Genomic DNA, 24546 nt, shown 5'->3' with positions numbered 1-24546 from the left:
ATAGCAAGGTTCCCTAGACTTTATTTGCAAAAAATAATGACTATTCCTTACCAACTCAGTTGGCCCAGTTGCAAACTAACAGATTGCATTTCATAAATCTGAAGTCTGATTCATTTGTTGCACCATGTAAAAGGACAATATTTGCATTAATACCTACCTAAGTTAACCTAGATACAAACAAACTAAACTGTTATTCAAAAACCCTTTGAGCCAATTTATTAAATAATCTATGAAAAGGCCTGCATTTGTGTTATTGCTTTTAATCAATTAAAGAGGTGCTTATGATTAAATTGACAGCTGATTTAATCCAGGCTCTCAGTGTAATTAGATTTTTGCACATCGTTTTTTCTGTCATTGACCACTTCATCAGAAAGCATTTACTTAAGCAGCAGCACTCAAGTTTAGCATGTATTATTAAAATGTATTTAGTGGAACTGAAATGGTGGAAAATTATGCAAATTGATTAATAAACACATAAAATTGTGGCTTTCATGACACTGCCGCTCCACAGTAGATATGAAGTCACTTTCTATTGTGTGTCTGAAGCTTACACTAGAGGTGGTTTTGAATGAAACACTATGCTGGCTTATCTTAATCCTCTGAAAAATTAATAAACAACTTGCACTGTAAAGTTAATTTCCAGTAGATTGCTCCTTAAGCTACTGTAAGCTAAATGTACTGGAGTGTTTTCCTGTTGTACTAATTGTATTATTCAGCAGCCCAACTGCTTTAATCAGGTGTGAGCTTTAGGCTCTAGTCTTGAGCTATTAGCTACTGTAAATCCTTATCTGCTTCTGGGTGGCTCAGTCTACCTTATGAAATATTGTTTCATTAAAATAGCCTAGAATTTATGACAGTCTGATGGTTTTATTTCCTGTCATGCTGCACGCTTACCATCCTGTCTCTAGTGAGCAGTTCACCCCTAGAGAAATGGGAGGATGTGAGCCTTCACACAGACAGTGCCTTGAATGAAGGGAGGAAGTGGAGATCGGAGAGGAAGAGGTGCACTTCCAACCATTCATCCAGTGAGCTTCTGTGGTATGCTCAGCACTGCCCCAATATAAGTATATTTTTACATTGCACAAGTGCACTTACACATTACAGAATTGACATATTTTCTCACCCTCATGACAACTTAAATGTGTAGGACTTTCTTTCTTCTGGACCTACAGAGCTGAGATGTTCTTTTAAAAATCTTCGTTTGTGTTCTGCAGAAGAAAGACAGTCACACACATCTGGGATGGCATGAGGGTGAGTAAGTGATGAGAGAATTTTCATTTTTGGGGGAACTATCCCTTCAAAAGTCCTGTTGGGGATGTGGAACACCAGTAAACCAGTTTTCAAAACACTTTTCAACAGGGTTTAGTATAGGTGCACTAAGATGTGGCCAGATTACTTGCAGCAGTCAAGTATGTGACTTTTGACCGCTAATAGTTTGTCTATTTAGAGAGTTTTGTGGGGAATCCATCTGCTTCTAGCAGAGGAGTGAATGCATCTATTGCTTATATAAGACAAACCAACAACAGTCCGATTTTAAGAGCATCATAATTCATCATCGATGTCAGATTTGGATTATTTATTTCCATTGATTAATTCAGTTTCTTCTTGTACATTATTGTCAATATTGCAAGCAATAAGAACATTGATCATCCATGACATCTCTCCCTCTTCAGGTCTGCAGACTTTAAGACAGATTTCTCTAACAGACATAGTGCCCTGGAGTTGAGCATTAGCACAGAGTCAGACCCTGGGCCCACCCCTCAGGTACAGAGACACACGAATGATACTTTGATCGGTAACACTTTAAAAGAAGGTTTCATTTGTTAACATTAGTGAACAACATGAGTTAACATGAAATAACAATGAACAATACTTTTATAGCATTTATCAATCTTAGTTAATGTTAATTTAAACATATACTAATACATTTTTAAAATCAAAAGTTGTATCTGTTAACATTACTTAACATTTGCAGTATGGACTAACATGAACTAACAATGAACAATTATATTTTTATTTACTGACATTAACTAACTAATTAATAAATGCTTTTTTCTTTTGGGGAAACAGAGCTGTCCCATTATATAAAGACACAAATGCTTGGGGTACTAGACTCCAAATAGTGAGAGGTAGTCTTCCTCTTGAGAGATACATTTTCTGTACCCATACATCTTTGTAACCTGACAGATACAAAGTGTTACTATAAAAGGACTTCCATGTTTCTAAGGTGCAGTTGATGGAAAGGTACAAAGTTGTTCTTTGAAGTTGGATTCAAAGGATTTGTAATGCACCAAAAAAAAGTCTTTGTTTGTCAGATTTCAGCATCGACTTACTTATCGTCCAAGAAAGGCTGGGCTTATTTCTTAAATATTATTGAGGATTCAAATATAGTTTTTTTTTAATGGAGTAACATTAAGAAAGTATAATTTTCAACTTAATAATGCATGATATTTGAAAAGTTATATACAAAAAAAAGTAATAATAATAATAATAATTAAGTCAGAAAAAGTATGTTTGAAAACTTTTTTTAAATGAATTATTAAATTGTGTACTTACTGTATGTATTCAAGGAGCAAGAAAAGTATGTCGATACCTTTTTCTTGAGGATTTTTCCATTTGACATGTTTAAAGTCAGTCAATTTTGGTTCAGAAAAGTAAAGTTAGTTTTAAGAAAAGGTCATCATCTTTTCGCGGATAGCACATGGTTTGATATTCTGCAAGTTATTTAGTTGAAATACTTTTGGGGGTACTGTACAGTATGCTAAAAAAGTAATATTGCCCGTAACTTCAAAGTTACCAATTTAGCATAATCTAACAACAAAGTCAGTTTTAGCAAGCAACTGCTGTTTGACCTTCTCTCTTGGTGTGTTTGTGTTTGTGTGTGTGTGTGTGTGTGTGTGTGTGTGTGTGTGTGTGTGTGTGTGTGTGTGTGTGTGTGTGTGCGTGCATTGCCATCTGTGTGCACAGTGGCAAAGGCCCCAGCTGGGCAGTACTTTACTGGGGAGACAACACTCATTAGAGGAGGAGTTTGTGCGAGCCAAGGCTGCTGTGGAGGTGAGAGTCCCTACAACACACACACACAAACACATGAGAAAATCTCAGTAATTCATTCATTTGAAAAGTTTAGAGGAAGTTTTCTCTGCTGTCAAACAAATCTTCCTACCTAAGGGCTTAATCACAATGTATCTGCCCACCTGGGAAGTGCATTTTCTTGCATTTTGTACGGTCAGACACACCCTGTAAGGTAAGACTGCATAATTGGTGTATTTTTAGCCGAAGAGTGCAGCATCAACATAAATGACATCTTAAAGAGGCTGGCTTGTGATGATGTCAGCAGTTACCTCCCTTGTCTCACATCCAGAGATGCTATTGAGCAGTAATATTCATTAGACATCCATTTTCAAGTGATGTGCTCAATTAAGAAAAGTGGTAAAAGCCAACAGAGACTCCTATACTTCCTATAAAGTTTCCTATACTTTACTATGGAAATCAACTATCAAAGTAACTGGTACAATGTAACTCATGGCATCAGAATCCTTAAAAAATAAAGTTTAATATTAAAGCAGAATTCTTTATTATGTTTTGCATGTAGGTGATGCATTGGAAATTTGTCATCTGCACCATGAAGGGGAGGAGTCATGGGTTATATTTCTGATTTATTTTGCTTAAATCAGCGCAGTACACAGCCTTGACTGATTTGTTGGTTTTAACTGTTTCAAGACTATCTAGCTGGTCTCCCTGCTTGACCATGCTGTAAAGTGCCCCAACGCCCTCTAAACCAGAAAACAGACCAGTCTGTCCAGGTTGGGAGACATGCTATTGTAAAGTTGTGTTTTTGTTTCTGCAGTGACTAATGTTTATGTCTGGTGCTTACTAAAAATGAGGCAGAGACAGGACATATTTATTGAATAAGAAGCTGATAATTTCACACATAAGAAACAGTAATTTAATCTGTACAGCAGGTATGGAGGCTGTCTGTGCTACTAAGTGATTTTTGTGTATAGATGAATTACTTTAAAGATCCCCTGTGGTGTTTCCTCTGCACAACGCTTCTTCGTCATGGTGACAGAAGTGCTTAAATGAAACAGACAATCTAGGAAAAGACTGATCATCCATATTATATTGGGCTGATAACAGAGGCGTGTAGAGGCGTTCTATTTGATTTACCCAGTGTATCAATCATACAAATGTGTGTGTGCAGGATATTTTGTGATTAATTGACCCATCTAGCTGGTACCTTCATCACATGATATGCAGCACTCTCCCTCTTTCCCCTTAATGCAAATACTCAGTGACTCAACTCGAGGAGGCTAGTTGGAGCTTAAGTCATTGTTTGTGTGTTGCAAGATTAATTTGAGCTGCCAAGTAAAACAAAAACACCAAGATATTCTAGTCAATGATGCTTTTAGAACTGGGGCGTTCATGCTGTACTTCTAGAGAAAAAAAAGAAAGAATGCAGGTGGAAAACATACTCAAAAGCCATGCACAAATGCACAGAGCAATGAAAGAAAAGTCCTTTTACATCTTAGTCATTCTGCGTAAATGGAGTTCACAGGCTCATGCTAATATAAGAGCCAGGTGAACGATCTGAGTGAAGAAAGCTGATTGCACTCATTCATTCTGGTGATTTTCCATTTGACAAGATCAGTAGCTGATCTACATCTCTACTGACATTGAGGCCATTACGGTCTCCGTATGAGATTTTATGAGATTATGGTCATTAATTTCACTCACAAGGGAAACTGCTAAATGTTACTTAAATACTTATACTATACACAGCTCACTGGAATACATGATTCTGATCAGTCAATCATGGCTATTTGTTGTGATATATTTTGTATAATTGACCATTGTCCCAGGCAACTGTTGTCCTACATAGCTATGCTGGTTTCATGTCTCTTGTATGGTTTGGTCTCTTTGTTCTCACATAATTAAAAGAATTTCAACTCAACAGAAATGGACATTTAATGTATATTTATTTATTTTGTAAGTAGCAATGTAAAAAACAAGATTTTTGACATTCAGTCGGTCATTAAAGAAAAAAAAAAAAAACCTTCAGGGTGATATCTGGGTGACATCCGCTTTGCATTGGGGTCCTTATCACTCTGTCAGGATTATTTTTCAACAGTGACTGGCAGACTGTTTATTATGTCTTACTTTACCATCCAAGTTATCCAAACATGTTGAAGACAAAACCACACAGAGATATACACAAATGCAGACACAGTCCAAAAGAGACATTTATGATAATACTTTCCCCTTGGGGTCTATGCTGGACTGTAACTGGAATTTTCTCAGACTTAAATCTATAACAAACATGTGATCTGACATGTAAACCTAAGTGAATAAATCAATACACTATGTACTGGTTGTAGAAGTTTGTCATTGTAATCCAATCATAAGTGTGCTTCTTGCATATAACATTCGAGTAGATACATAAAGAAGATGAATATGGCTCTGACCTTTTGACCTTGTGGCTTCAAATATCAGTGCAGCTTTTATAAATAAAAACAATATGTTCTTATAAAACTGGAGAACCAAATTAAAATAGAAAAAGTAAAACACACAAATCCAGCCTTTCAAATGCTGTAAAGTGTATCCTTAGTATTCTCAGCTGGGTTACGGCAATGTTTAAGCAGCATTTTGTAGATGCCATGTAGCATCTTTCTATATTGCTCCCCGCACAACAAGTTTTGTATGAACCCTCCACCCCGCTCAACAACTTTTGGGCCAGTTGCCATGTAAAATCCCGGGCCGATTTCTCTTCCCAGTCAAGCCCTGCTCTACAGGGTATTTTTATTATTGTAAAAAAAAAAAACTAAAATGAAAACTAAATAAATGTTATCTTACAGAATTTACAGTTCATTTTAGTTGAGTGTTTACAGTTATATAGACATTTATATAAAACTGTAAACTCTCAACTAAATTGAAAGGACACTGTAAATAAAACAGAAATAAAAACTAAATTTTGGCCTCATTTTTTTATTATACAGTGTGTCTGTATTGGTTGTGTTGTAAAGGGATGTTGACCTGTCTCCCACAGTCAGACACCCAGTTCTGGGATAAAATGCAGGCTGAGTGGGAGGAACTGGCGAGACGTAACTGGCTAGACGATGCTGACAGTGAAGGACTGGCTCCACTCAACATCTCACCAACTGAAAAGGTATCTCAACTAATCAGAACGCTCTACATTACTCTGCAGCCAATCAGAAGACGTTACGCTTTACGCTTATACATGAACTGTTATCCAAAGAGATGACACTGTAGTCAGTGTTATGTGAGTTAAGACATTATAATATAAAAAAGATTAACGGCAAGTAAGGAGATGGTTTGTGGAACATTACATAATGATCAGAAAACACTCTGATCATTGTTAACCAATCAAATGGCACTTTTCCACTGCACATTACGGTCTGACTCACCCCAACTCTACTCGCTTTACTTTTCTGAGCTTGTATATCCACTGCTGTTTAGTGCCATCTCAATGTGGGTGGCATTATAGTCTGATCGTCATAGTTGCACCACCTTTACTGCCGTGACATCATCTTAAACACGAGCTAGTAGCTGTTAGCTACTAGCTCATTGTGTTGCATAAAGCAGTTGTTGCATGGTGATTTTACACAAGTGTAACAGTTAAATTGCCCTGGTTGTTTTAGAAGCAAGCTTCCAGTAGCTGGTCAACTAAATAAAGTGAAGCTTTCAAGCAGAGTATAGAGTTAACGTAACAAAACTTACCATCCTCCATCGTGGATCAGTCCAGAGCACTCTTCCTCCCATTGCTCGCCGTTTTACATAGCGTCCATTGGATCAAACCACTTCAACTTTTCCGTGATGGTTCTGTAGTCACTATTACCTTTTTTTAATTTTCCCTACATTGTTGGTAGGTTCGGTGGTAGCCGCGTGCGGCCAACAGCTGAGACACTTCCTTTTTAGTTTCGCTCATCACTAACGAGTGGACCGTCTGCACCTCGGTCATTGACCATGTGTGGCTTTGCGCACAGCCATTTCTTTTTTCACAATTTGAAAGTCACGTGAACAAATGATACTGTTATCGCTGTTGCTAACTTTAAAACTATCAGGTTGATGTCGCATGTCGGAAATCCAGTGACGCTGGTAGTGACAATTCTCCCTGACCAATCAGTGATCTGCAGGGTTTTGACGTCACATTTAGTATCGGCTCAGCTCGCTTGGAACCTCGACCGTGGTGGTACTAAAATATTATCAGGTACTATCCTCAGTGGAAAACCCCAAAAAAGCAAGCAGAGTCGAGTTGAGTCGAGTTGTACCATACAGTGGAAAAGCCCCAAAAGGTAGGACATTAATTCATAACAACTGGTTTCAAGCTCTCAGTATTACACATTCTATGATGGCAGAAGTGATATAGAGGTAGATTATCACTTCAAAGTTTATAGAATCCAGATGTCAGATAATGTGCTCTTTTATCTAAACTTCTCTCTCATGTTCCATCATTGTGTGGTCCCAAACTTATGGCAGAGAACATGCAGATAAAGACTACATCTAGAGCCTATGATGTAGCTATATAAGAAAAACAGCTTGATTAATCAGAGCCTGTTAGCATTGACTTTGATTTGCATATTTCAGCACATGCAGTTTCTGTTACAGCTATGTGATTAATTATTGGAACCACTCAAAAACTGCTCTCACTGATTAATCACTCAGACTCTTCATTTGAGAGAAGATTGGATGTTTATAAGGTCATAAGGAGTTCATAACAAGATTTTTACTTTTTCTGAAGAAAATGTGAGTGGTCCTTGCCAAACTATCTGCTACAATGCTAGGGTGTTCTGGATGGTTTTGTGGCCTTACTATGGTTGCTAGGGTATTGCTAGGTGGTTGTTGTGGTGTTATGGTTGGACCAAGTGCTCACCACCAAGTGTCTTTGATATTCTGGTCCCTAGATTTGACTTGGATGCCTCTTTCAGCGCAAGTCAATGGGATTTTTCAGTAAATCTGATCGTTTAGAAAAATAATAGCACACCTCTACTCAGTTACCCTCATGATTTCCAACATCACTAATTTCTGTAGCACAAATGTTGTGGGATGACTTATGTGCTGAGCAGGGCTGTAGTAAGGTAACCTGTGCCCCATGTTGGCTGTTGTATGCTCTGGGCTCCTTTCCTGTTAAAAAATACAGTTCAGAATTTGTTGTGGGCCCTCTGGAACTTTGGACCCCTAGGATCACCCCAATAGCTACAGTCCTGGTGCTGTTAGGTCCTTTGCATGCACCACTAATTACATACAAAACTTAAAAAGTGCCTTAGTTGCTTGTGTAGTGTCCTGTATAGTGATAGTATTTGTAGTGTGAATGTTGGGCATATGACTTTGCAGTGGATCATGTGAAGTTTTAGTTCCTGTGCCCTTTTCGGCAGTGGTGGCTCAGTGGTTGAGGCTCAGGGTTACTGACCAGAAGGTCGGGGGTTCAAGCCCCAGCACCACCAAGATCCCACTGTTGGGCCCTTGAGCAAGGCCCTTAACCCTATCTGCTCCAGGGGGATTGTCCCTGTAATAAGTGCACTGTAAGTCGCTTTGGATAAAAGCGTCTGCCAAATGCATAAATGTAAATGTAAATGTAAAATGTATCACCACGCCACCTCTGAGTCTGATTAGCCCAACTGCAATTTTCACTGCAATATTAAAGACCTCAGCGTGATCCAATTATCAACACTCCACCATCTACCTCTCCAGATTTATGAAAGGATTACATTTAGTCCCTCACTCAAGTACTCTCTTAAAATATACATGATATTTACTCATGGTTTGATTGTTTTCTTTCACCTTGGCTTACGGCTGTGTTTGTTCTTCGGTACTGTTGCTTGCAGGGTTACTGTTTCCACAGTAATAACCCCTTTAAAGACTCCATCAATGCCTTTGAGGGGGGGCTGCATAGGTGCACAGATGGGGATTTGAACAGTGCTGTATTGCTGCTGGAGGCAGCCATCTTACAAGACCCTCAAGATTCAGAGGTAAAAACCACCAAAAGTAATCTCACACTCACACACACACACACACACACACACTCTCTTCCTTACAGTTTCTTGCCAGCCGATTTATTGAGCATTTGTGCGTTCTTTTCTGCCTTATATTTTAGCTCAGTTCCAAAACCTAGAGTGAGCTGCCTACCTCAGGTCTCATATGGAAAACCTGAAAATATCAGGGACTTTTAAATATGTGATTTCCAGGCCTGTAAAAGTAATTGAAATTAATTCAATATTAAGTATTCATGGAAAAATCATGGAAATTTCTATAGTAAAAATATGTTTTTCTAGTTATGCTCTGCTCTAAAATACTTAAAAGTCTAGAAGGTCTAAACAATATTTGACAAATCCTTATCTAATATCATAAACAACTTGAAAAGTTATGGAAATGTCATGGAAATTCATGGGTCAAAAGGTGTGGGAACCTTGCTAACTAGACAGCATTTGAGGCATCATATTTGTACTGCTAACACAAAGGCTATTCCAAAATACACTTAAGATATCTAAGTTACCTTCTTTTGGGCAAAAATGTATAGAACTTCTTTTTGTGGAAAAAGCTATTGAATTACAAATTGATTACTTTACCCCTTATTTATGTGTGCAATGTATTTGTATGCTTATTAGAGTATTGTGTTGTTTGCTTAGCAATATGCTAACGTCTCAATTGTGAGTTAAACACTGAAAAGTCTGACTAAAATGGTTCAATCTAATTACAAATTGACTACTTTACCCAATATTTATGTGTGCTGTGTATTTGTATGCTTATTATTGTATAGTGTTGTTAGCTTAGCAACATGCTAACATTGCAATTGTCAGTTGAGCATTGGAAATGATGGATAACAATTGGTAAATCTGATTACAAATTTACTATTTTACACAATATAATTTTGTGCTATGTAACTGAAAGCTTATTACAGCGTTTTGTTAGTAGCAACATTCTAACAAAGCTATTTGGTGAGCATAAATAGCTCAAAGGTCCCCATTAGAACAATGTTCAATTACTGAGGCTGCCAGTTTTTTAAACATATTGTTGTTCCCTCGCTTTATGTGCTTGTGAGTTGAGTCTACCATGCAGAGCACCATTAAAGCAAGGACATAATACTGAAAATGGCGTGGTGGAAATACATTGAGCGACCACTAATATGAATATAGAGAGGAAGTGTCCCCCAAAGTCTATGACTGGCTATTAGTGTGGTTGAGTTGCTGCCTATGTAGAATGTTCAAAATCAGTAATTTATGAGTTCTTAGTTAGGATGCTGCCTTAGAAGACTGCATATGTAAGCTGTAGACTGCAATGCAGCTCAGGTTATTTAGTATCTTATGTTTCCTCACCTGCTTATGATAGATAAGGAAACAGATTATATGTGACCGGCTTACTGCTTTAACTGCTCAAAGCCAGTAAATGTGATAGCCAGTGCAAATCCATTTTCTTCCTGCCTTCCTTTTTTATATCTCATTATTGTTCAGTCAGCACTGTCAAACATTTAATGAAATTTCCCATGTTTTATGAGCTAAGGTGGTGGCAGACAGGTGGTGTAAACCTCTGGGATGGCTTATGAATATGATCCTGTTTAACTGTAATAAAAACCATAGTAGAGTCCATTGTTGGCATACCCTGAGTGGCACGCCATGAATCGCATTGGCCAAGCACATAAAGCGAGGGAACAACAATATGTTTAAAAAACTGGCAGCCTCAGTAATTGAACATTGTTCTTATGGGGACCTTTGAGCTATTTATGCTCAGCCTTTTTATTTCTGCTTTGCTCTAATAACTTTGTGATATTTTGTAAGTATTTTTTCCCCCTCTTCAAAGGCTTGGCAGGTTTTGGGGACCACACAAGCAGAGAATGAGAATGAGCAGGCAGCCATTGTTTGTCTTCAGAGGTGAGTAGACATTCATGAGGGTATTGTGATTAATGCTCGAGTCTGATGTTTGCCAGAGAAGCATTAATGCTCTGTTCTCAGAGCATGAATGATGTTGCAAATACAGTGTTGCAAATACAGGGCATTAAGCCCTTTTATGGGGGATTACATGCTTTACAGACACTCAGAACAAATCTAAAGCAGCAAGGGCAGCGTTTTTCAGATTCCTCCTGAAATCCACTAATCATTGGAACATCTGCGTGGTGAAAGACCATTCAAATAGTCACGTTGCTGTTTAACACAGTAGGGTCTATAAAAAGAATGGATTAAAAACGTACTTTCTTTTTTATATCCAGTATGGTTTGTGCTATACTGATAACCATCCAGGCACAGTGGCAAACTTTCCAATCAGTACAGTTGATAAAGTATTCAGCCCCAACATTTTTCCTCAATGTTTTTTTCTCAGAGAACGCAAGGGAGTTTTTTTGTGAATCGCTCAACTCTGTAACACTACAGCTCAAAAATAAATTACTTAATAAACAATTAAAGCTTATGTGTTTTGAAAAAACTTTTCTATCCCAGCTTAATTTGCTGAGAAAATAAAGTAAGCTATTCGCAGGATGATTTCCCTGGAAAAACTGTGTGGCGCTATCAAAACAATCCTTTGTTTGCTTGAGGATCCCGACCAGCTAGACACCAGGGGCCTGTACAATGAAGCCGTTTTAGGTATCTAGCCAAATAAATGTTTAAGTTTGCATCAACCCTATAGGTACCACATGGGTCTGCCTTTAGCGCTGTTCATCACCATATTAATTTACGCTCCACGGCTAACCTGCTCCATGCCAGGTTTTGTTCTGGGTGGCAGATTGCTAAAAGATTTACACATTTTACAGAAAAGAAAATCGTAGAAATAAGAATGACGTTGCACCAATATTGATTGATTTTAAAATATTAAATACTTATCTCTCCAAAAGATGGCAACAGAATTTGGGAGATGGCTTCCAAACCCTTCTTAATGGACTAGAGATAAACATACTGTATTTCACTTGAAATTTAATATAAGCGGTACACAAAATGTGTCTGAAAAACAAAAAAAAACAAAAATCTTATTGTTGCATACGCATACCAGTTATTACATACAGTATTCTCACTGCTGACTTTTTAATTATTCAAAAGTAGTCTATATTAATTTGTATTAGTATTAAGTGAAATTTAACTTTAAATAGAAATTAATATAAAAGTTTTTATATTTTAAAATAAGCTTTTAAAATGAATAAGCCTTTCACTCACACATTGAAATATTAGCTGTTTATATTTTTATCACATTATGAATTTGTTTCCAGCGTGTGTTCCAGCGGTGTTTCTTCTTGCTGTGTGAATGTCTTTAATTTCTTCATAATTGTACAGTGACCCTTCGTACTGTGTAAATCGTGTTTTAATTCTTCATGATTTCATGGTGATCTCTTGTACAGTGTAAATACGTTTTACAATCTCTTCTTGTGCTGTTTAAATTTACTGTGTTTCAATTATTCATATTTTCAGAATGATTTTCCTTCAGCGGAGAGGTAAATCCCGCTAACTCTCTGTCTCTCTCTCCAAGTTTCACGCGATTGACTGTTCGCTGCAAAACGTCATTCATTCATGTGTGCAAACTTATCTTAAACTCAGAATCAAAGCCTGAATTGACAGACAAAGTTGATGAGCAGAATCATGGTACAAATTAAGCCTGGTTTGGTTTTGTCAACTCGAAAGAAATTGTCACGAACCCCGCTCCTCTGCCCCATCCCCGCTTCGTTGCACACACACTCACTCCTCAAGCTCGCACGCTCGTTCCGCCCCCTCGAGCTCGCATGCTCGTTCCGCCCCCCCTCGAGCTCGCACGCTCGTTCCGCCCCACTCGAGCTCACGCTCGTTTTGCTCCCTCGAGCTCTCACGCTCATTTTGCTCCTGCGAGCTCTCATGCTCGTAGCAGGTCTCCCTCCTCTGGCTCACATGCCCGCTCCCTATGGCCAGAACATTATGACCACCTGCACTCGTCTCTATCACCCCTTTATTCGTTTCACCTGCACTCGTCTCATCACCTTTCATTGTTTACACCTGCACCTTCCCCTATAAATACCACAGCACATCCGTTTCACGGGTGTTGGTTATTGTATTTAGTTTCCCGTGTCTTTCCCCCCCGCTAGTCTCGTCTAGTTTTGATCTCCTCTTGAACTCCTCTTGATTACCCCCTTAGCTTGCCAGCTCCTCGTTTCCCTAGTACCCCTGTCTACTCCCTTTGTTATTTTACCCGCCTCTCGATCCTGTTTACCCCGGCTTTGACCCTCGCTCCCTCGACTACTCTCCGGATTTGCCCCTTTACTCTCTTTGATTCCCCGGCTTTTGACCCTACGCTTCCCTCGACAACTCTTCACTGGATTTGCCCATTTGTACTTTTGCCTGCTTTTATTGTTGTCAATAAAAGCAGTTTTTGGCTTACATTGTGACTGTCTCATCTTGTGTGTGTGTGTCCGGGTTACAGAATAACCAACCTCACCGAAGACAGTCACAATGCATCACACGGAGAATTCGCGCAGCTCACTAGAGCGGATGTTTTCAGAGCACTCTGCCCCAGGATCTACCGGTGGGAGTCATGATCGCGCGCTCACAGCCCAGGGCCAGCAGGTACGTGCGATTTTTGATTTTTGTCACCCTGCTTCACCTGTGTCTGCCCCTGAGCCCGTTAATGCTTTCCATGCATATTTGAGCGCCGTGAACTCTCCACCCCCGGAGAAGTTTTTTGGCTCTTCGGACGCTGACCAAGGGGTTTTTATGCGAGGCAGCGGTTGTGTAACTCATAACCCCGCCCTCGACATTAAGTAGCCAGCGGCCCGACTCTTGGGGTTGCGTCAGGGGAGTCAACCCTTGGAGGTTTTTGTTATGGATTTTTGTGCCCTGGCGTACCAGGTGAATTTTGATGAGGTGGCTCTGAAAGACATTTTTCAATGTGGACTGAATGAGCCAACCTCATCCTTCATGCCAGGTGGTCACTGCTCTCTCAACCTGGCTCAGTTTATTGACCTCGCCCTACTGTACGCTGGTTCCTCGTTTACTGTGGGGGAGGCAGAAACTGAACCGGCGTTCCATACCGCGGCCCCCGTCTTGAGGCCTGCCGTGGCCCCCGTCTTGAAGCCTACCACGGCCCTAGTCCCGAAACCTGACACGGCCCTAGCCCCGAAGCCCTACACGGCCCTAGCCCCGAAGCCTGACACGGCCCCAATCCCGAGGCCTGTCACGGCCCCAGTCCCGAAGCCTGTCACGGCCCCAGTCCCGAAGCCTGTCACGGCCCTAGTCCCGAAGCCTGTCACGGCCCTAGTCCCGAAGCCTGACACGGCCCCAGTCCCGAGGCCTGTCATGGCCCCAGTCCCGAAGCCTGACACGGCCCTAGCCCCGAAGCCTGACACGGCCCCAGTCCCGAGGCCTGTCACGGCCCCAGTCCCGAAGCCTGTCACGGCCCCAGTCTCGAAGCCTGGCACGGCCAGCGAGTCAACGCCCATGCCTGCCACGGCCAGAGAGTCAGCGCCCATGCCCGCCGCGGCCAGAGAGCCAGCGCCCATGCCCCCCACGGCCAACGAGCCAGCGCCTGTAGCCTCGACCGTCCCCATGGCCACGTCCCCTGTTGGCCGAGGATGCAAGAGAAGGAAGAGGGCCCCTTCTCCCCAGTCTCGTCTTGTGCTCAAGACCGCAGAGGTTCCCTCAGTCTTCCACGGCTCTACCGACCTCTGCTCCGCTCTCAGAGTCTTCCACGGCTCTGCCGGGTTCTGCTCCGCCCCCAGGGTCTTCCACGGCTCTGCCGGGTTCTGCTCCTCCCCCAGGGTCTTCCACGGCTCTGCCGGGTTCTGCTCCGCCCCCAGGGTCTTCCACGGCTCTGCCGGGTTCTGCTCCGCCCCCAGAGCCTTCCACGGCTCTGCCGGGTTCTGCTCCGCCCCCAGAGCCTTCCACGGCTCTGCCGGGTTCTGCTCCGCCCCCAGAGCCTTCCACGGCTCTGCCGGGTTCTGCTCCGCCCCCAGAGGCTTCCACGGCTCTGCCGGGTTCTACTTCGCCCCCAGAGTCTTCCACGGCTCTGCCGGGTTCTGCTCCGCCCCCAGAGTCTTCCACGGCTCTGCCGGGTTCTGCTCCGCCCCCAGAGTCTTCCACGGCTCTGCCAGCCTCTGCCCCGCCCTCAGAGTCTTCCACGGCTCTGCCAGCCTCTGCTCGCCCCTCAGAGCCCTCGCGGCCTCCGCCTCTCGAGTCTCCCAAGGCCCCTCCTCCCAAGCCTCCCAGGGCTCTTCCTCTCAAGCCTCCCAGGGCTCTTCCTCTCGAGCCTCCTAAGGCTCCTCCTCTCGAGCCTCCCAGAGCTCTACCTCCCAAGCCCCCCAGGGTTCTGTCTTTCAAGTCTCTCGAGCCTCCCAGAGCTCTACCCCTCGAGCCTCCCAAGGCTCCTCCTCCCAAGCCTCCCAGGGCTCCTCCTCTCGAGCCTCTCAGGGCTTCTCCTCTCGAGTCTTTCAGGGCTCCCCCTCCCAAGCCTCTCAGGGCTTCTCCTCTCGAGTCTTTCAGGGCTCCACCCCTCAAGCCTCTCACGGCTTCGCCTCTCGAGTCTTTCAGGGCTCCTCCTCCCCTCGAGCCTCTCAGGGCTCCGTCCCTCGAGTCTTCCATGGCTCCACCCCTCAAGCCTCTCACGGCTTCGCCTCTCGAGTCTCTCAGGGCTCCTCCTCCCCTCGAGCCTCTCAGGGCTCCGTCCCTCGCCACCGTCATTGGCTCCACCTCCAGAGCCTTTCAGGCCTTCGCCCCTAAAGCCTCCTTCGGCTCCACCTCCAGAGCCTTCCAGAACCCCACCTCCAGAGCCGCCTACAGTGCCGCCTCTGACGGCACCGCCTTTCACGGCTCTTCCCTGGCCCCCTGACCCTGTCCGGTGGCCCCCTGACACTCTCCCTGTCCTGTGGCCTCTTCCCTGGCCTCCTGACCCTGTTCCTGTCCGGTGGTCACCTTCCAGACCCCCGGACCCAGTCCCTGTCCTCCAGTCGCCTTCCAGAACCCCTGACCCAGCCTCTGCCCTATGGCTGCCCCCTAGATCTCCCGACCACCCGCCTGTCCGCTATGTTCCCCCTGACCTTGCCTTGAAACTGCCCATTGACCCCATGGACTGTCTCATTTCCCTCTGTGCCCCTTGGACTGCCCTCAATTTTGTTTGTGTGTTTTGTGGGTTGTCTGTTCAGGGTTTTTTTGTTTGTTCTTTACTCTCTTTGATTCCCCGGCTTTTGACCCTACGCTTCCCTTGACAACTCTTCACTGGATTTGCCCGTTTGTACTTTTGCCTTCTTTTATTGTTGTCAATAAAAGCAGTTTTTGACTTACATTGTGACTCTCATCTTGTGTGTGTGTGTGTGTCCGGGTTACAGAAATCCTGTAACCCTGAGTTTGTTCAGCTAGCTTCATGGTTCATATTCCAGCAAGCATAAACGTTTGGATGTTTATGAATGTTTAAATGCACAGTTTTAAACGAGCTTAGGGCTGTGTCAATTCTATCAAATATCAATATATCGCAATACTTTCCTCACAATATTGTATCAGTAATTTTGATCCCTGTATTGATATTTTTATTCAACTATTTGCATATTCACATCATGTCAAACAGTTAAATAAAGAAGAAGCAGATTTTTTAAATAAGTGCCAACTCAGAGCTGCGTTTCTCAGTGCAGTCAGAGACACTCCTATGAGGCGTTTAACACTAGGGCCATGCAAAAATATATTTTTTTCTGATTTTGTCCTCCTTGACACACTTTAGCTTATAAATAAACCTTTATTAATAAATATTAATCTAGTAATATTCATTTAGCTGGTTTAACTTTGAATCTGTCGCAGCAGACTGATCTCATAGTGAAGTCTTAAACAGTAGGTTGATTTTTCTTCTGTTAAAATCATATGTGCGTACCAAAATTCTAACACTGGCCCCAGTGGCCAAAGCGGTAAAGAGGGGCAACAAAAGCTAGTTGTTTTCAGCTGTCCAGGACAATGATTATGCGAAGGTGATTACTGTCTGGTTTTAACATGCAATACGAATGCGGGTCTCCAACGCTGATGAAGCAATGCACTTTCGGTCACGCCTCGAGTCTAATGGGAGATGCCGCTTGTTAGTGAGTCATAATGTGTCCGATCCTAGGGTACTGAAATTCTCTCATGTTGTTTAGAGCTAGAGTTCTTTTTGGATAAGTCTATCAATTTTGCACAACGTGTTGGAGCATTATTAGCCATTCCACCTTGGAAAGTGCTCATGCTGTGCAATGTTAATTGGAGGGTGGCAGTGGATAGCAATTCTGAGGTCTTTTCACAGTTGTTTAAAGAGGTTAAGGTCACTTCAGTGTTACTCTGCCTGTGTGGTTTGGGTTGTTGTGCTGCTCCCTCCTTAGTTTACACTTTCTGGCAGAGGACATTAGGTTTTTATCCAAAATGTCCATGTATTGTGCAGCATTCATCATCCTTACAGTCTTGATCAGATTGTTAGTTCTAGGTGAGAAAAGCACCCCTATAACATGATGCTACCACCACCTAATTTAGCTGTAGAGATGGTTTTAGCTGGTTTATGACCTGTGCAATCTTTACATTTCACATATTGCTTAGCGTTTGAGCCAAAAATTTCCACTTTATCCTCATAAGACCACTAGTTATTCTACCATTGTTTTTAAAGGGTCATGAAACTCTAAATTACATTTTCTGAGATGTTACCAGATATGTATATGTTACACATGATAGAAGACAAAGTAAGCATCCATTAATTTTAAGAGGAATGTGGTTAATTTAGGGATTTTGTGCGCTATTGTCATCTTCCGGGTTTAAAATCAACATCGAGTCAATGTCACACAATGTGACATTTTACAGTACAATAGTGCATTGCAGCATCATTAGTGTCTCATAATTACGAGACTAAATGGCTTTATCTTGTGAGATTGTGCTGTCTCATGTTTTTTTTATTAAACCACATAACCAGTGTTGCCTTCAAGCTCTCAAGCGCCTCAGTTGAGAGAGTTGATATTAGTGCTGGATAGAACACGAGTCCTCCCTGCGCTGCTGACAGATGGACAGGACAGGCTTTCTATCAATGGCAAAACATTTTAAATGTTCAAGCAGCACACATTTATTAACGTGAGTGTTTCGACATATGCAGTGATGTGGACTGTCTCTCACTGGGGCTCGTTTGAGACGTGGTTTACATTGACTACCATACATCCACCCATCCTTAATGTATGTGTGTTAAACAATCTAAGCACTTCTATTTGTGAATCAACATCTTGGACTAAGTCTCAAAATGTATTAAAGTTTAAAAGACATTCACATATTTTCAATTCAGAGTACATGGCTTGGCATTTAGTTGCACATTAAATTACATATATAAAATTACCAGTTTGATTCTGTGCAATTTATTGTGAGTTAACAAAACAGTGTATGCTTAATGTGTGCATTCTGTTATGAGCAGTTGTGAGAATCTTTGATGCTGTTAACTGCATAAGTGAAATAATGTTGAGTGACTGGATCAGACAGTTATTTTGTTTCCTCCCCATTCTCCCCATACTCAGCTGCTGATCACGCACACTTGGTCTGGCTTCTTTTGAAAATGTGGTGAAACAGGGGGTGCTATGACCCTTTGAAGTGGTGTTTTGTTAAATAACTAAGGGCAACCTCTTCTTTTATATAATATAATATAATATAATATAATATAATATAATATAATATAATATAATATATTTTTAATGTAGAATCTGAGATAATAAATTGTGAAAATGCTGAACACTTTTTCAAAACACTGTAATTGCTAACAAACAACAGTTGCAGGCTCATTAACAAAACTTTCTTTCTCTGTCTTCATTAAGTGTCACTCATTCATTAATTATCTTAGTCTCGTTGTCTTTCACCTTTCTTGCTCTCTTTGTTTTGCCATGTTGTGTTTGTCTGTCTTTGTTCAAATAGATGTTTGGAGCTGCATCCAAATAACCTGAAGGCTCTGATGGCTCTGGCAGTGAGCCTAACCAACACAGGACAACAGCCTGAAGCCTGTGAGGCTCTCCACCGTTGGATCAGATACAACCCCAGATACAGGCATCTGCTGCAGGACCGCAGCCCTCTGGATGGCTCACCGCTGCCCCACCGCAGAGGCTCCTCCATCTCCCGTATCTCCACTCTTGGATGGTACAATCAAATTTGCTTACATTCTGCATATATAATGCCACAAAGTTAAAATGGTGTCTATGTGGTTTTAATTAAGAAGATAGATTCTGGTAATTGAAAGGTTGTAGTTTTGAACTCCACAAGGGGTGATGCATGATCTATTGCCATTGTTCCCTTGAACCAAACACTTTGGGGCCTACACACTAAACAAAATTCTGACAGAACATTTGACAAATAGAAATACATAAGATGCATTTTAAGTATGTAAAAAGTGCCCAGTCAGCTTGAAATCAAGTGGGAATACAGCAAATGGAATTTTTATGGAAGAATATTAATGATAAATGTCTTTGAAACTAAAAAGCTTGCTGAATTGACTGAAAAATAAACACATTGTGCCTCATTCATGAAAATGTAGTAAAAAAATTGGGTTTCAAGTATTCCCTGGTTTTGTCTTGACTTTTATGTTTCCCCAGGTGTTCCTCTTTTCCTTGTTTTCCCTTGTGTATTTAGGCCCTTGTTTCCTCTGGTTTCTTTGTAAGTATTCACATGTATTGTCATGTTCTCTGCCTGGTTCCTTTTATTCTGAGTTACCGTGTTCATCTTTGTTTTATTAAAAGCAGTGTTTAGATCCTCATTCCTCATCTGCCTCATCACAGAAAGACTGACCAAAATTAGATCTAGCGGCTGTCAGAATTCTGCTTCTGAAGCAAGGGGACTGTCCAGTTGAGGATTACGTCTGAGTTTTTAGAGATGGCGAATTTAGTGCACTATCCACACAACTCTCTGGTGGTTTTCTTCCGGACCTGTCTGAATGGTGCACTAAAGGAACAGTTGCCTCTGGCTGATCCTCACTGGACGCTCTGCGAATATATGGAGAAGGCTCTAAAACTTTGTGGATCCCTTTACACAGTGGATTATGGCGGGAACCCCAGGCCAAAACCAAAATCTTCTGCTCGTTGCTCCAGGCCTTCCACGGTTCCTTGTGCGAAGTCGTTCCCGAGTCTCTCCCGGTTCTGCCCGCTCCCCCAGAGACTCCTCCTCCAGCGGCTCCGCCCGCTACCCCAGAGACTTCTCCTTCAGCAGTTCCGTTCACCTTACCAGAGACCTCTTACAGTGGCTCTGCCCATCCCTCCTCAGGCAATTTCACCACCTGACGCAGTCCCTAGTTCTGCAGCCACCTCTTGACCCTGTCTCAGCCCTATGGCCGTCACCCAAGCCTCCTGACCCTGTCTCGGCCCTATGGCCACCTCCCAAGCCTCCTGAACCTGTCTCGGCCCTATGGACCCTACCAGGATTCTTGACCCAGTCCACACCCTGAGGTCATCTTTGTCTCCTGGCCATCCGCCTGACCTGTTCTGGTCTCCTGGCTGTTCGCCTGATCTGCTCTGGCCTCTTCAGACTCTGGCTCCACCTGGGCCTTCACTCCCACCAGCTCTGCCTCGGTCTTCCGAGCCCCCAGCTCAATCACAGCCCTCTGAACCTCTGACTCTAGCTTGGTTCTCCGAGACTGCAGCGTCCCCCTGGATCTTCATCTCTCCAGCTCTGCCTTGGTCTCAAGTCTCCCTGACTTTCCCCCCCGTCACGTATTCCCTGTTTTTCATTAACATGTGTTAATGAATTCAAAACATTCGGAAATAGACTGCACATTCATTCACATTTATCATAATCCACGGCTATGAAAATGTCATATAAGGTAGGCTTCAGACTCGCTAGTATATGAGAATAGGAAGCTTTTAACATCTATTCAGTAATCTATATATATCATTAGAGCTGAATGATTAACCTAAATAAAATCAAAATTACAATATGACCCAGTGTTTATATGCAATATGACCCTGTGATTTAAATAAATATTCTCAACACACTGTCCACTGTGTTGCGCCTATGTGCACGGCTGTTTTGTCTGTAATGTGTAGGGCTTTCTAAAATGCATGCAAACTGGATCAGTGTATTAAACTTGTGGGTTCAGAGTGGCTCTGAGCTGCATACACACAGATTCTATCTATCTGGTGCCCTCAGTGACTGATGTGCTCTTTTCGGTACAGTGTGCTAACATTGTGCGTATGGTTGCCAACTGTCCCGTATAATATGGAACCGTTCTGTTTTAAATGGGACAAAATTGTATTCCATATGTAATCCATACGGGACACCATTTGTCCTGTATTTTAGCTTCTCGCACCCAAACATCTGAGTGTTTCACAAACCGAGAGAAATGGACCTCAAACACACACCTTTAGCATGAGTTGTGTGAGATTAGCTGATGCTACGTTACACGGACACTAAACTTGAAAGATGCTACCATTTAAATTTTTTTACATTTATGCATTTGGCAGACGCTTTTATCCAAAGCAACTTACAGTGTACTTATTACAGGGACAATCCCCCTGGAGCAACCTGGAGTTAAGTGCCTTGCTCAAGGACACAATGGTGGTGGTCGAACCAGCGACCTTCTGATTAACAGTTATGTACTTAAGCTCACTACGCCACCACCACTTTACCAGAGGAAAGATCAGTGCACGTTTTCGTGTTTTCTGTCAGAAGTAGGAGAATTTGTCAAACATTTAGCATTCAGTTGTTTCTCAACATTATAATTCCAATACATTGCATATGTCACCGCTAAATGATGGCAAGAAAAACTGCAGCAGTTTTAGTACAAAAGTAGCTAAACTGTACAGGTTTATTTAAAACACAATGTAATTTTCTTATATTTCCCTTGTGATAAACACTGTACTACCAAAACAACGAGAGAAATACTCCAAGGAGAAATACACTATTTTCATGTGAAGCATTTCACATTTGAAGCATAAAAATACATTATAGTAATGCATGGTTGCTTAAAACAGACTTGTACAAAGACCTTATTTTTATTTATATTTTTACTAATATTTTATTGTCTATAATATTAATATTATTTTTAACACATTTAACACATGGTTTGTTGAGCTTTAAAAATGGAAAAGGCTTAAGCATGGAACAAGGAAGAACATGGAAACATGGAATCAAACATGTTTTTGTGTCCATCTGCACTGTTTTTCAGCTGATTTCCTATGTAAACAAGCTCTAGATAGAGCTGTTTAACCATTGTGCAGCATCTCGCGCATGAGCCCCGCTAAATGTCCTGTATTTGGCTGGTAGAATGTTGGCAACACGAGCTGGGTGCATTATATAAAGTGCCCCAGATATGCTTTAATTTCATATTAGTGTAATTTAACATACATCTATGTTTGGCCGCTACAATGTACAATACACATTTAAAATCACCCCATGACTGTGGGGGTTTTGTTGAAAACAAGGCAGATGAAACATTTCTTCTCTTCTTCTTTGGGATTTTGGCATATTCCGCACCTTAGGCACATACCTCCACCTACTGTTTTTTTTTCTTTGCAACCAATTCTTATGTTTGTTTTGGGTTCTAACAATGGTGGTGAACCTCACCATGTGAGTTCCCTCTAAATCAGTGTGTATGAAGTTATCAAGATCCTCTTATCTTCCATATCAAATACATTTGTCTAAACCCTTGTCTATTAAGAAATAATTCTAATTCATAATTACTCTTTGATTCATTTGGTCTTATATACCTATCCCTAAGATCCAATTTATCATACTTACATCTTTTGTATTACCTTTTTTCTATATTTCAATATTACGTGTTCTACTGTTTATATTTCCCCACAAAAATCACATCTCCCTGTATTATGTTTACCTATTAAATATAAAGACACATTAAGCCCTGTATGTCCAAATTGCAATCTAGATAGAATCTCCTCCTCATTCCTATATCGCCCTAAATTGTATACCTCCTAAACTAATGAACTGTATGTATCCTGTAATAAAATCTTCCTGTACTGCATAAATCCCATTTAGTTTGCCACTCTTTTTGAATACTTGATTTCATTTCTCCTCTGCCTAACAGAACCTCAATGTCGATAATGTTTCTCCTTTTTCCTTTTTTGCTGCCAACATTTCTGCCATTTAATTTCCGTAAACTCCTGTGTGTACCGGTACCCAACAAAATTTACCCAACATCTATTTTCATGTTTTCTAGTGATTTTGTAATCATAATTTATATATAATTTAAAATATCTTCTCTAGTAGATTGATGTGATACTAGACTATTAAGGGCCAACATGGAATCTGAACAGATGATTACTCTATCTGGTCTAACATCTTCACTCAATTGGAGTGCAACTAATTCTACTGTATATACACTACTTATCTGTTCGATAGTCTCTTGAAGATTTATAACTTGAGTTCTGGAATAAAAACACCTATACCAGTTTAGTATCTGGTGCTTTTGATCCATCAGTGAATATCTTGCCAATACGAGAAATAATTAAGTTTCATATATTTACATTTACATTTATGCATTTGGCAGACGCTTTTATCCAAAGTGACTTACAGTGCAATTATTACAGGGACAATCCCCCCGGAGCAACCTGGAGTTAAGTGCCTTGCTCAAGGGCACAATGGTGGTGGCCGTGAGGTTCGAACCAATGACCTTCTGATTAACAGCCCAGTGCTTTATCCACTTTAGCCTAGGTTAACATCTACCTTTGTCATAGGATGAAGGCATTTCACTGCATTAAAAGGATGTTAAGTCAACTACAAACAGAAACTTCCATTCTTCAAAATAAAAGCTTCCGCCAAATAAAGGCTGCACAGTAAGTTAATTATTAAAGAAAGAAATTGAATAATAAGTTAATTTATACAATAATGTGTTTCTATAATTTCTTAACATTATTGCAATAATATAAGTTGATCAGGTTTCAAAAAGTAAACTGACCCTTTCATAAATTGTAAACTAATTTTACGAAGCAGACAGATGCAATGTGATTGTGATTGGTTGGGGGGGCAGTTAGGTGGTGATAGTTCATGCCGTTGTGCTTATTGCATCTCCTCCATTATGTCCCAGCTAACTGGTGCTTTGATGAAAGAATGGACACAGGGTGTGGTGGATCGTGTTTGCGTGAAAGAGCATCTGCCTTGCCGTTCTTGCTGCCAGGGCGGTAAGTGACTGAAATTGAACCTGGTGAAAAACAGTGACCATCAGGCTTGGCGTGGATTCGATCTCTTGTTTGCCTTGATATATTCAAGATTGTTGTGATCAGTGATAACTTGGGAATGGGTGGACTGCCTCCTCTAACCAGTGACGCCATTCCTCGAGTGCCGCGTTCATGGAAAGTAACTCATTATTTGCAGTGCATGACTATGCATAGGCCTTGCTTCTCGGTGGAACTGTATTGGACAGAAGTTCAATGGCACAGTTCCATGGATAATGAGGAGGAAGTTGTGTGGCTTTAATCTTGTTAAACACTTCACTGAACTCTGCATACTCCTTGGGAATCATGGTCTCCTTCTGTGATTTAGGGCTCTATACTGGTGATAAAGCAAGGCCTGGAAACAGTAACATGGATATGTTCATGACAGAACATTGACCAATGTGTGAGCGCACCTTGGTTCCAGGATATCGATGGGTCATGGATGGTCAGCCAGTGATGACCCAGGATAA

General features: G+C 41.6%; 1 protein-coding gene across 1 annotated transcript in view; it reads left to right on the top strand.

Moving 5' to 3' along the window:
- LOC127645266 (PEX5-related protein-like) overlaps positions 1-24546 on the top strand; it is a 64666-nt gene that overhangs the window by 26675 nt on the left and 13445 nt on the right. Inside the window, exons 4-10 of the mRNA XM_052128828.1 lie at positions 909-1038; positions 1674-1764; positions 2968-3054; positions 6044-6163; positions 8841-8984; positions 10810-10880; positions 18840-19058. Of these exons, the coding sequence (XP_051984788.1) occupies positions 909-1038; positions 1674-1764; positions 2968-3054; positions 6044-6163; positions 8841-8984; positions 10810-10880; positions 18840-19058 (862 nt within the window). The remainder of the gene's footprint in view (positions 1-908; positions 1039-1673; positions 1765-2967; positions 3055-6043; positions 6164-8840; positions 8985-10809; positions 10881-18839; positions 19059-24546) is intronic.

The sequence above is a fragment of the Xyrauchen texanus genome, chromosome 6, assembly GCF_025860055.1.
Source record: "Xyrauchen texanus isolate HMW12.3.18 chromosome 6, RBS_HiC_50CHRs, whole genome shotgun sequence".
Lineage (NCBI taxonomy): Eukaryota > Metazoa > Chordata > Actinopteri > Cypriniformes > Catostomidae > Xyrauchen > Xyrauchen texanus.
Note: the sequence above shows the minus strand (reverse complement) of the source record. Positions and strands in the feature narration are given on the sequence as shown.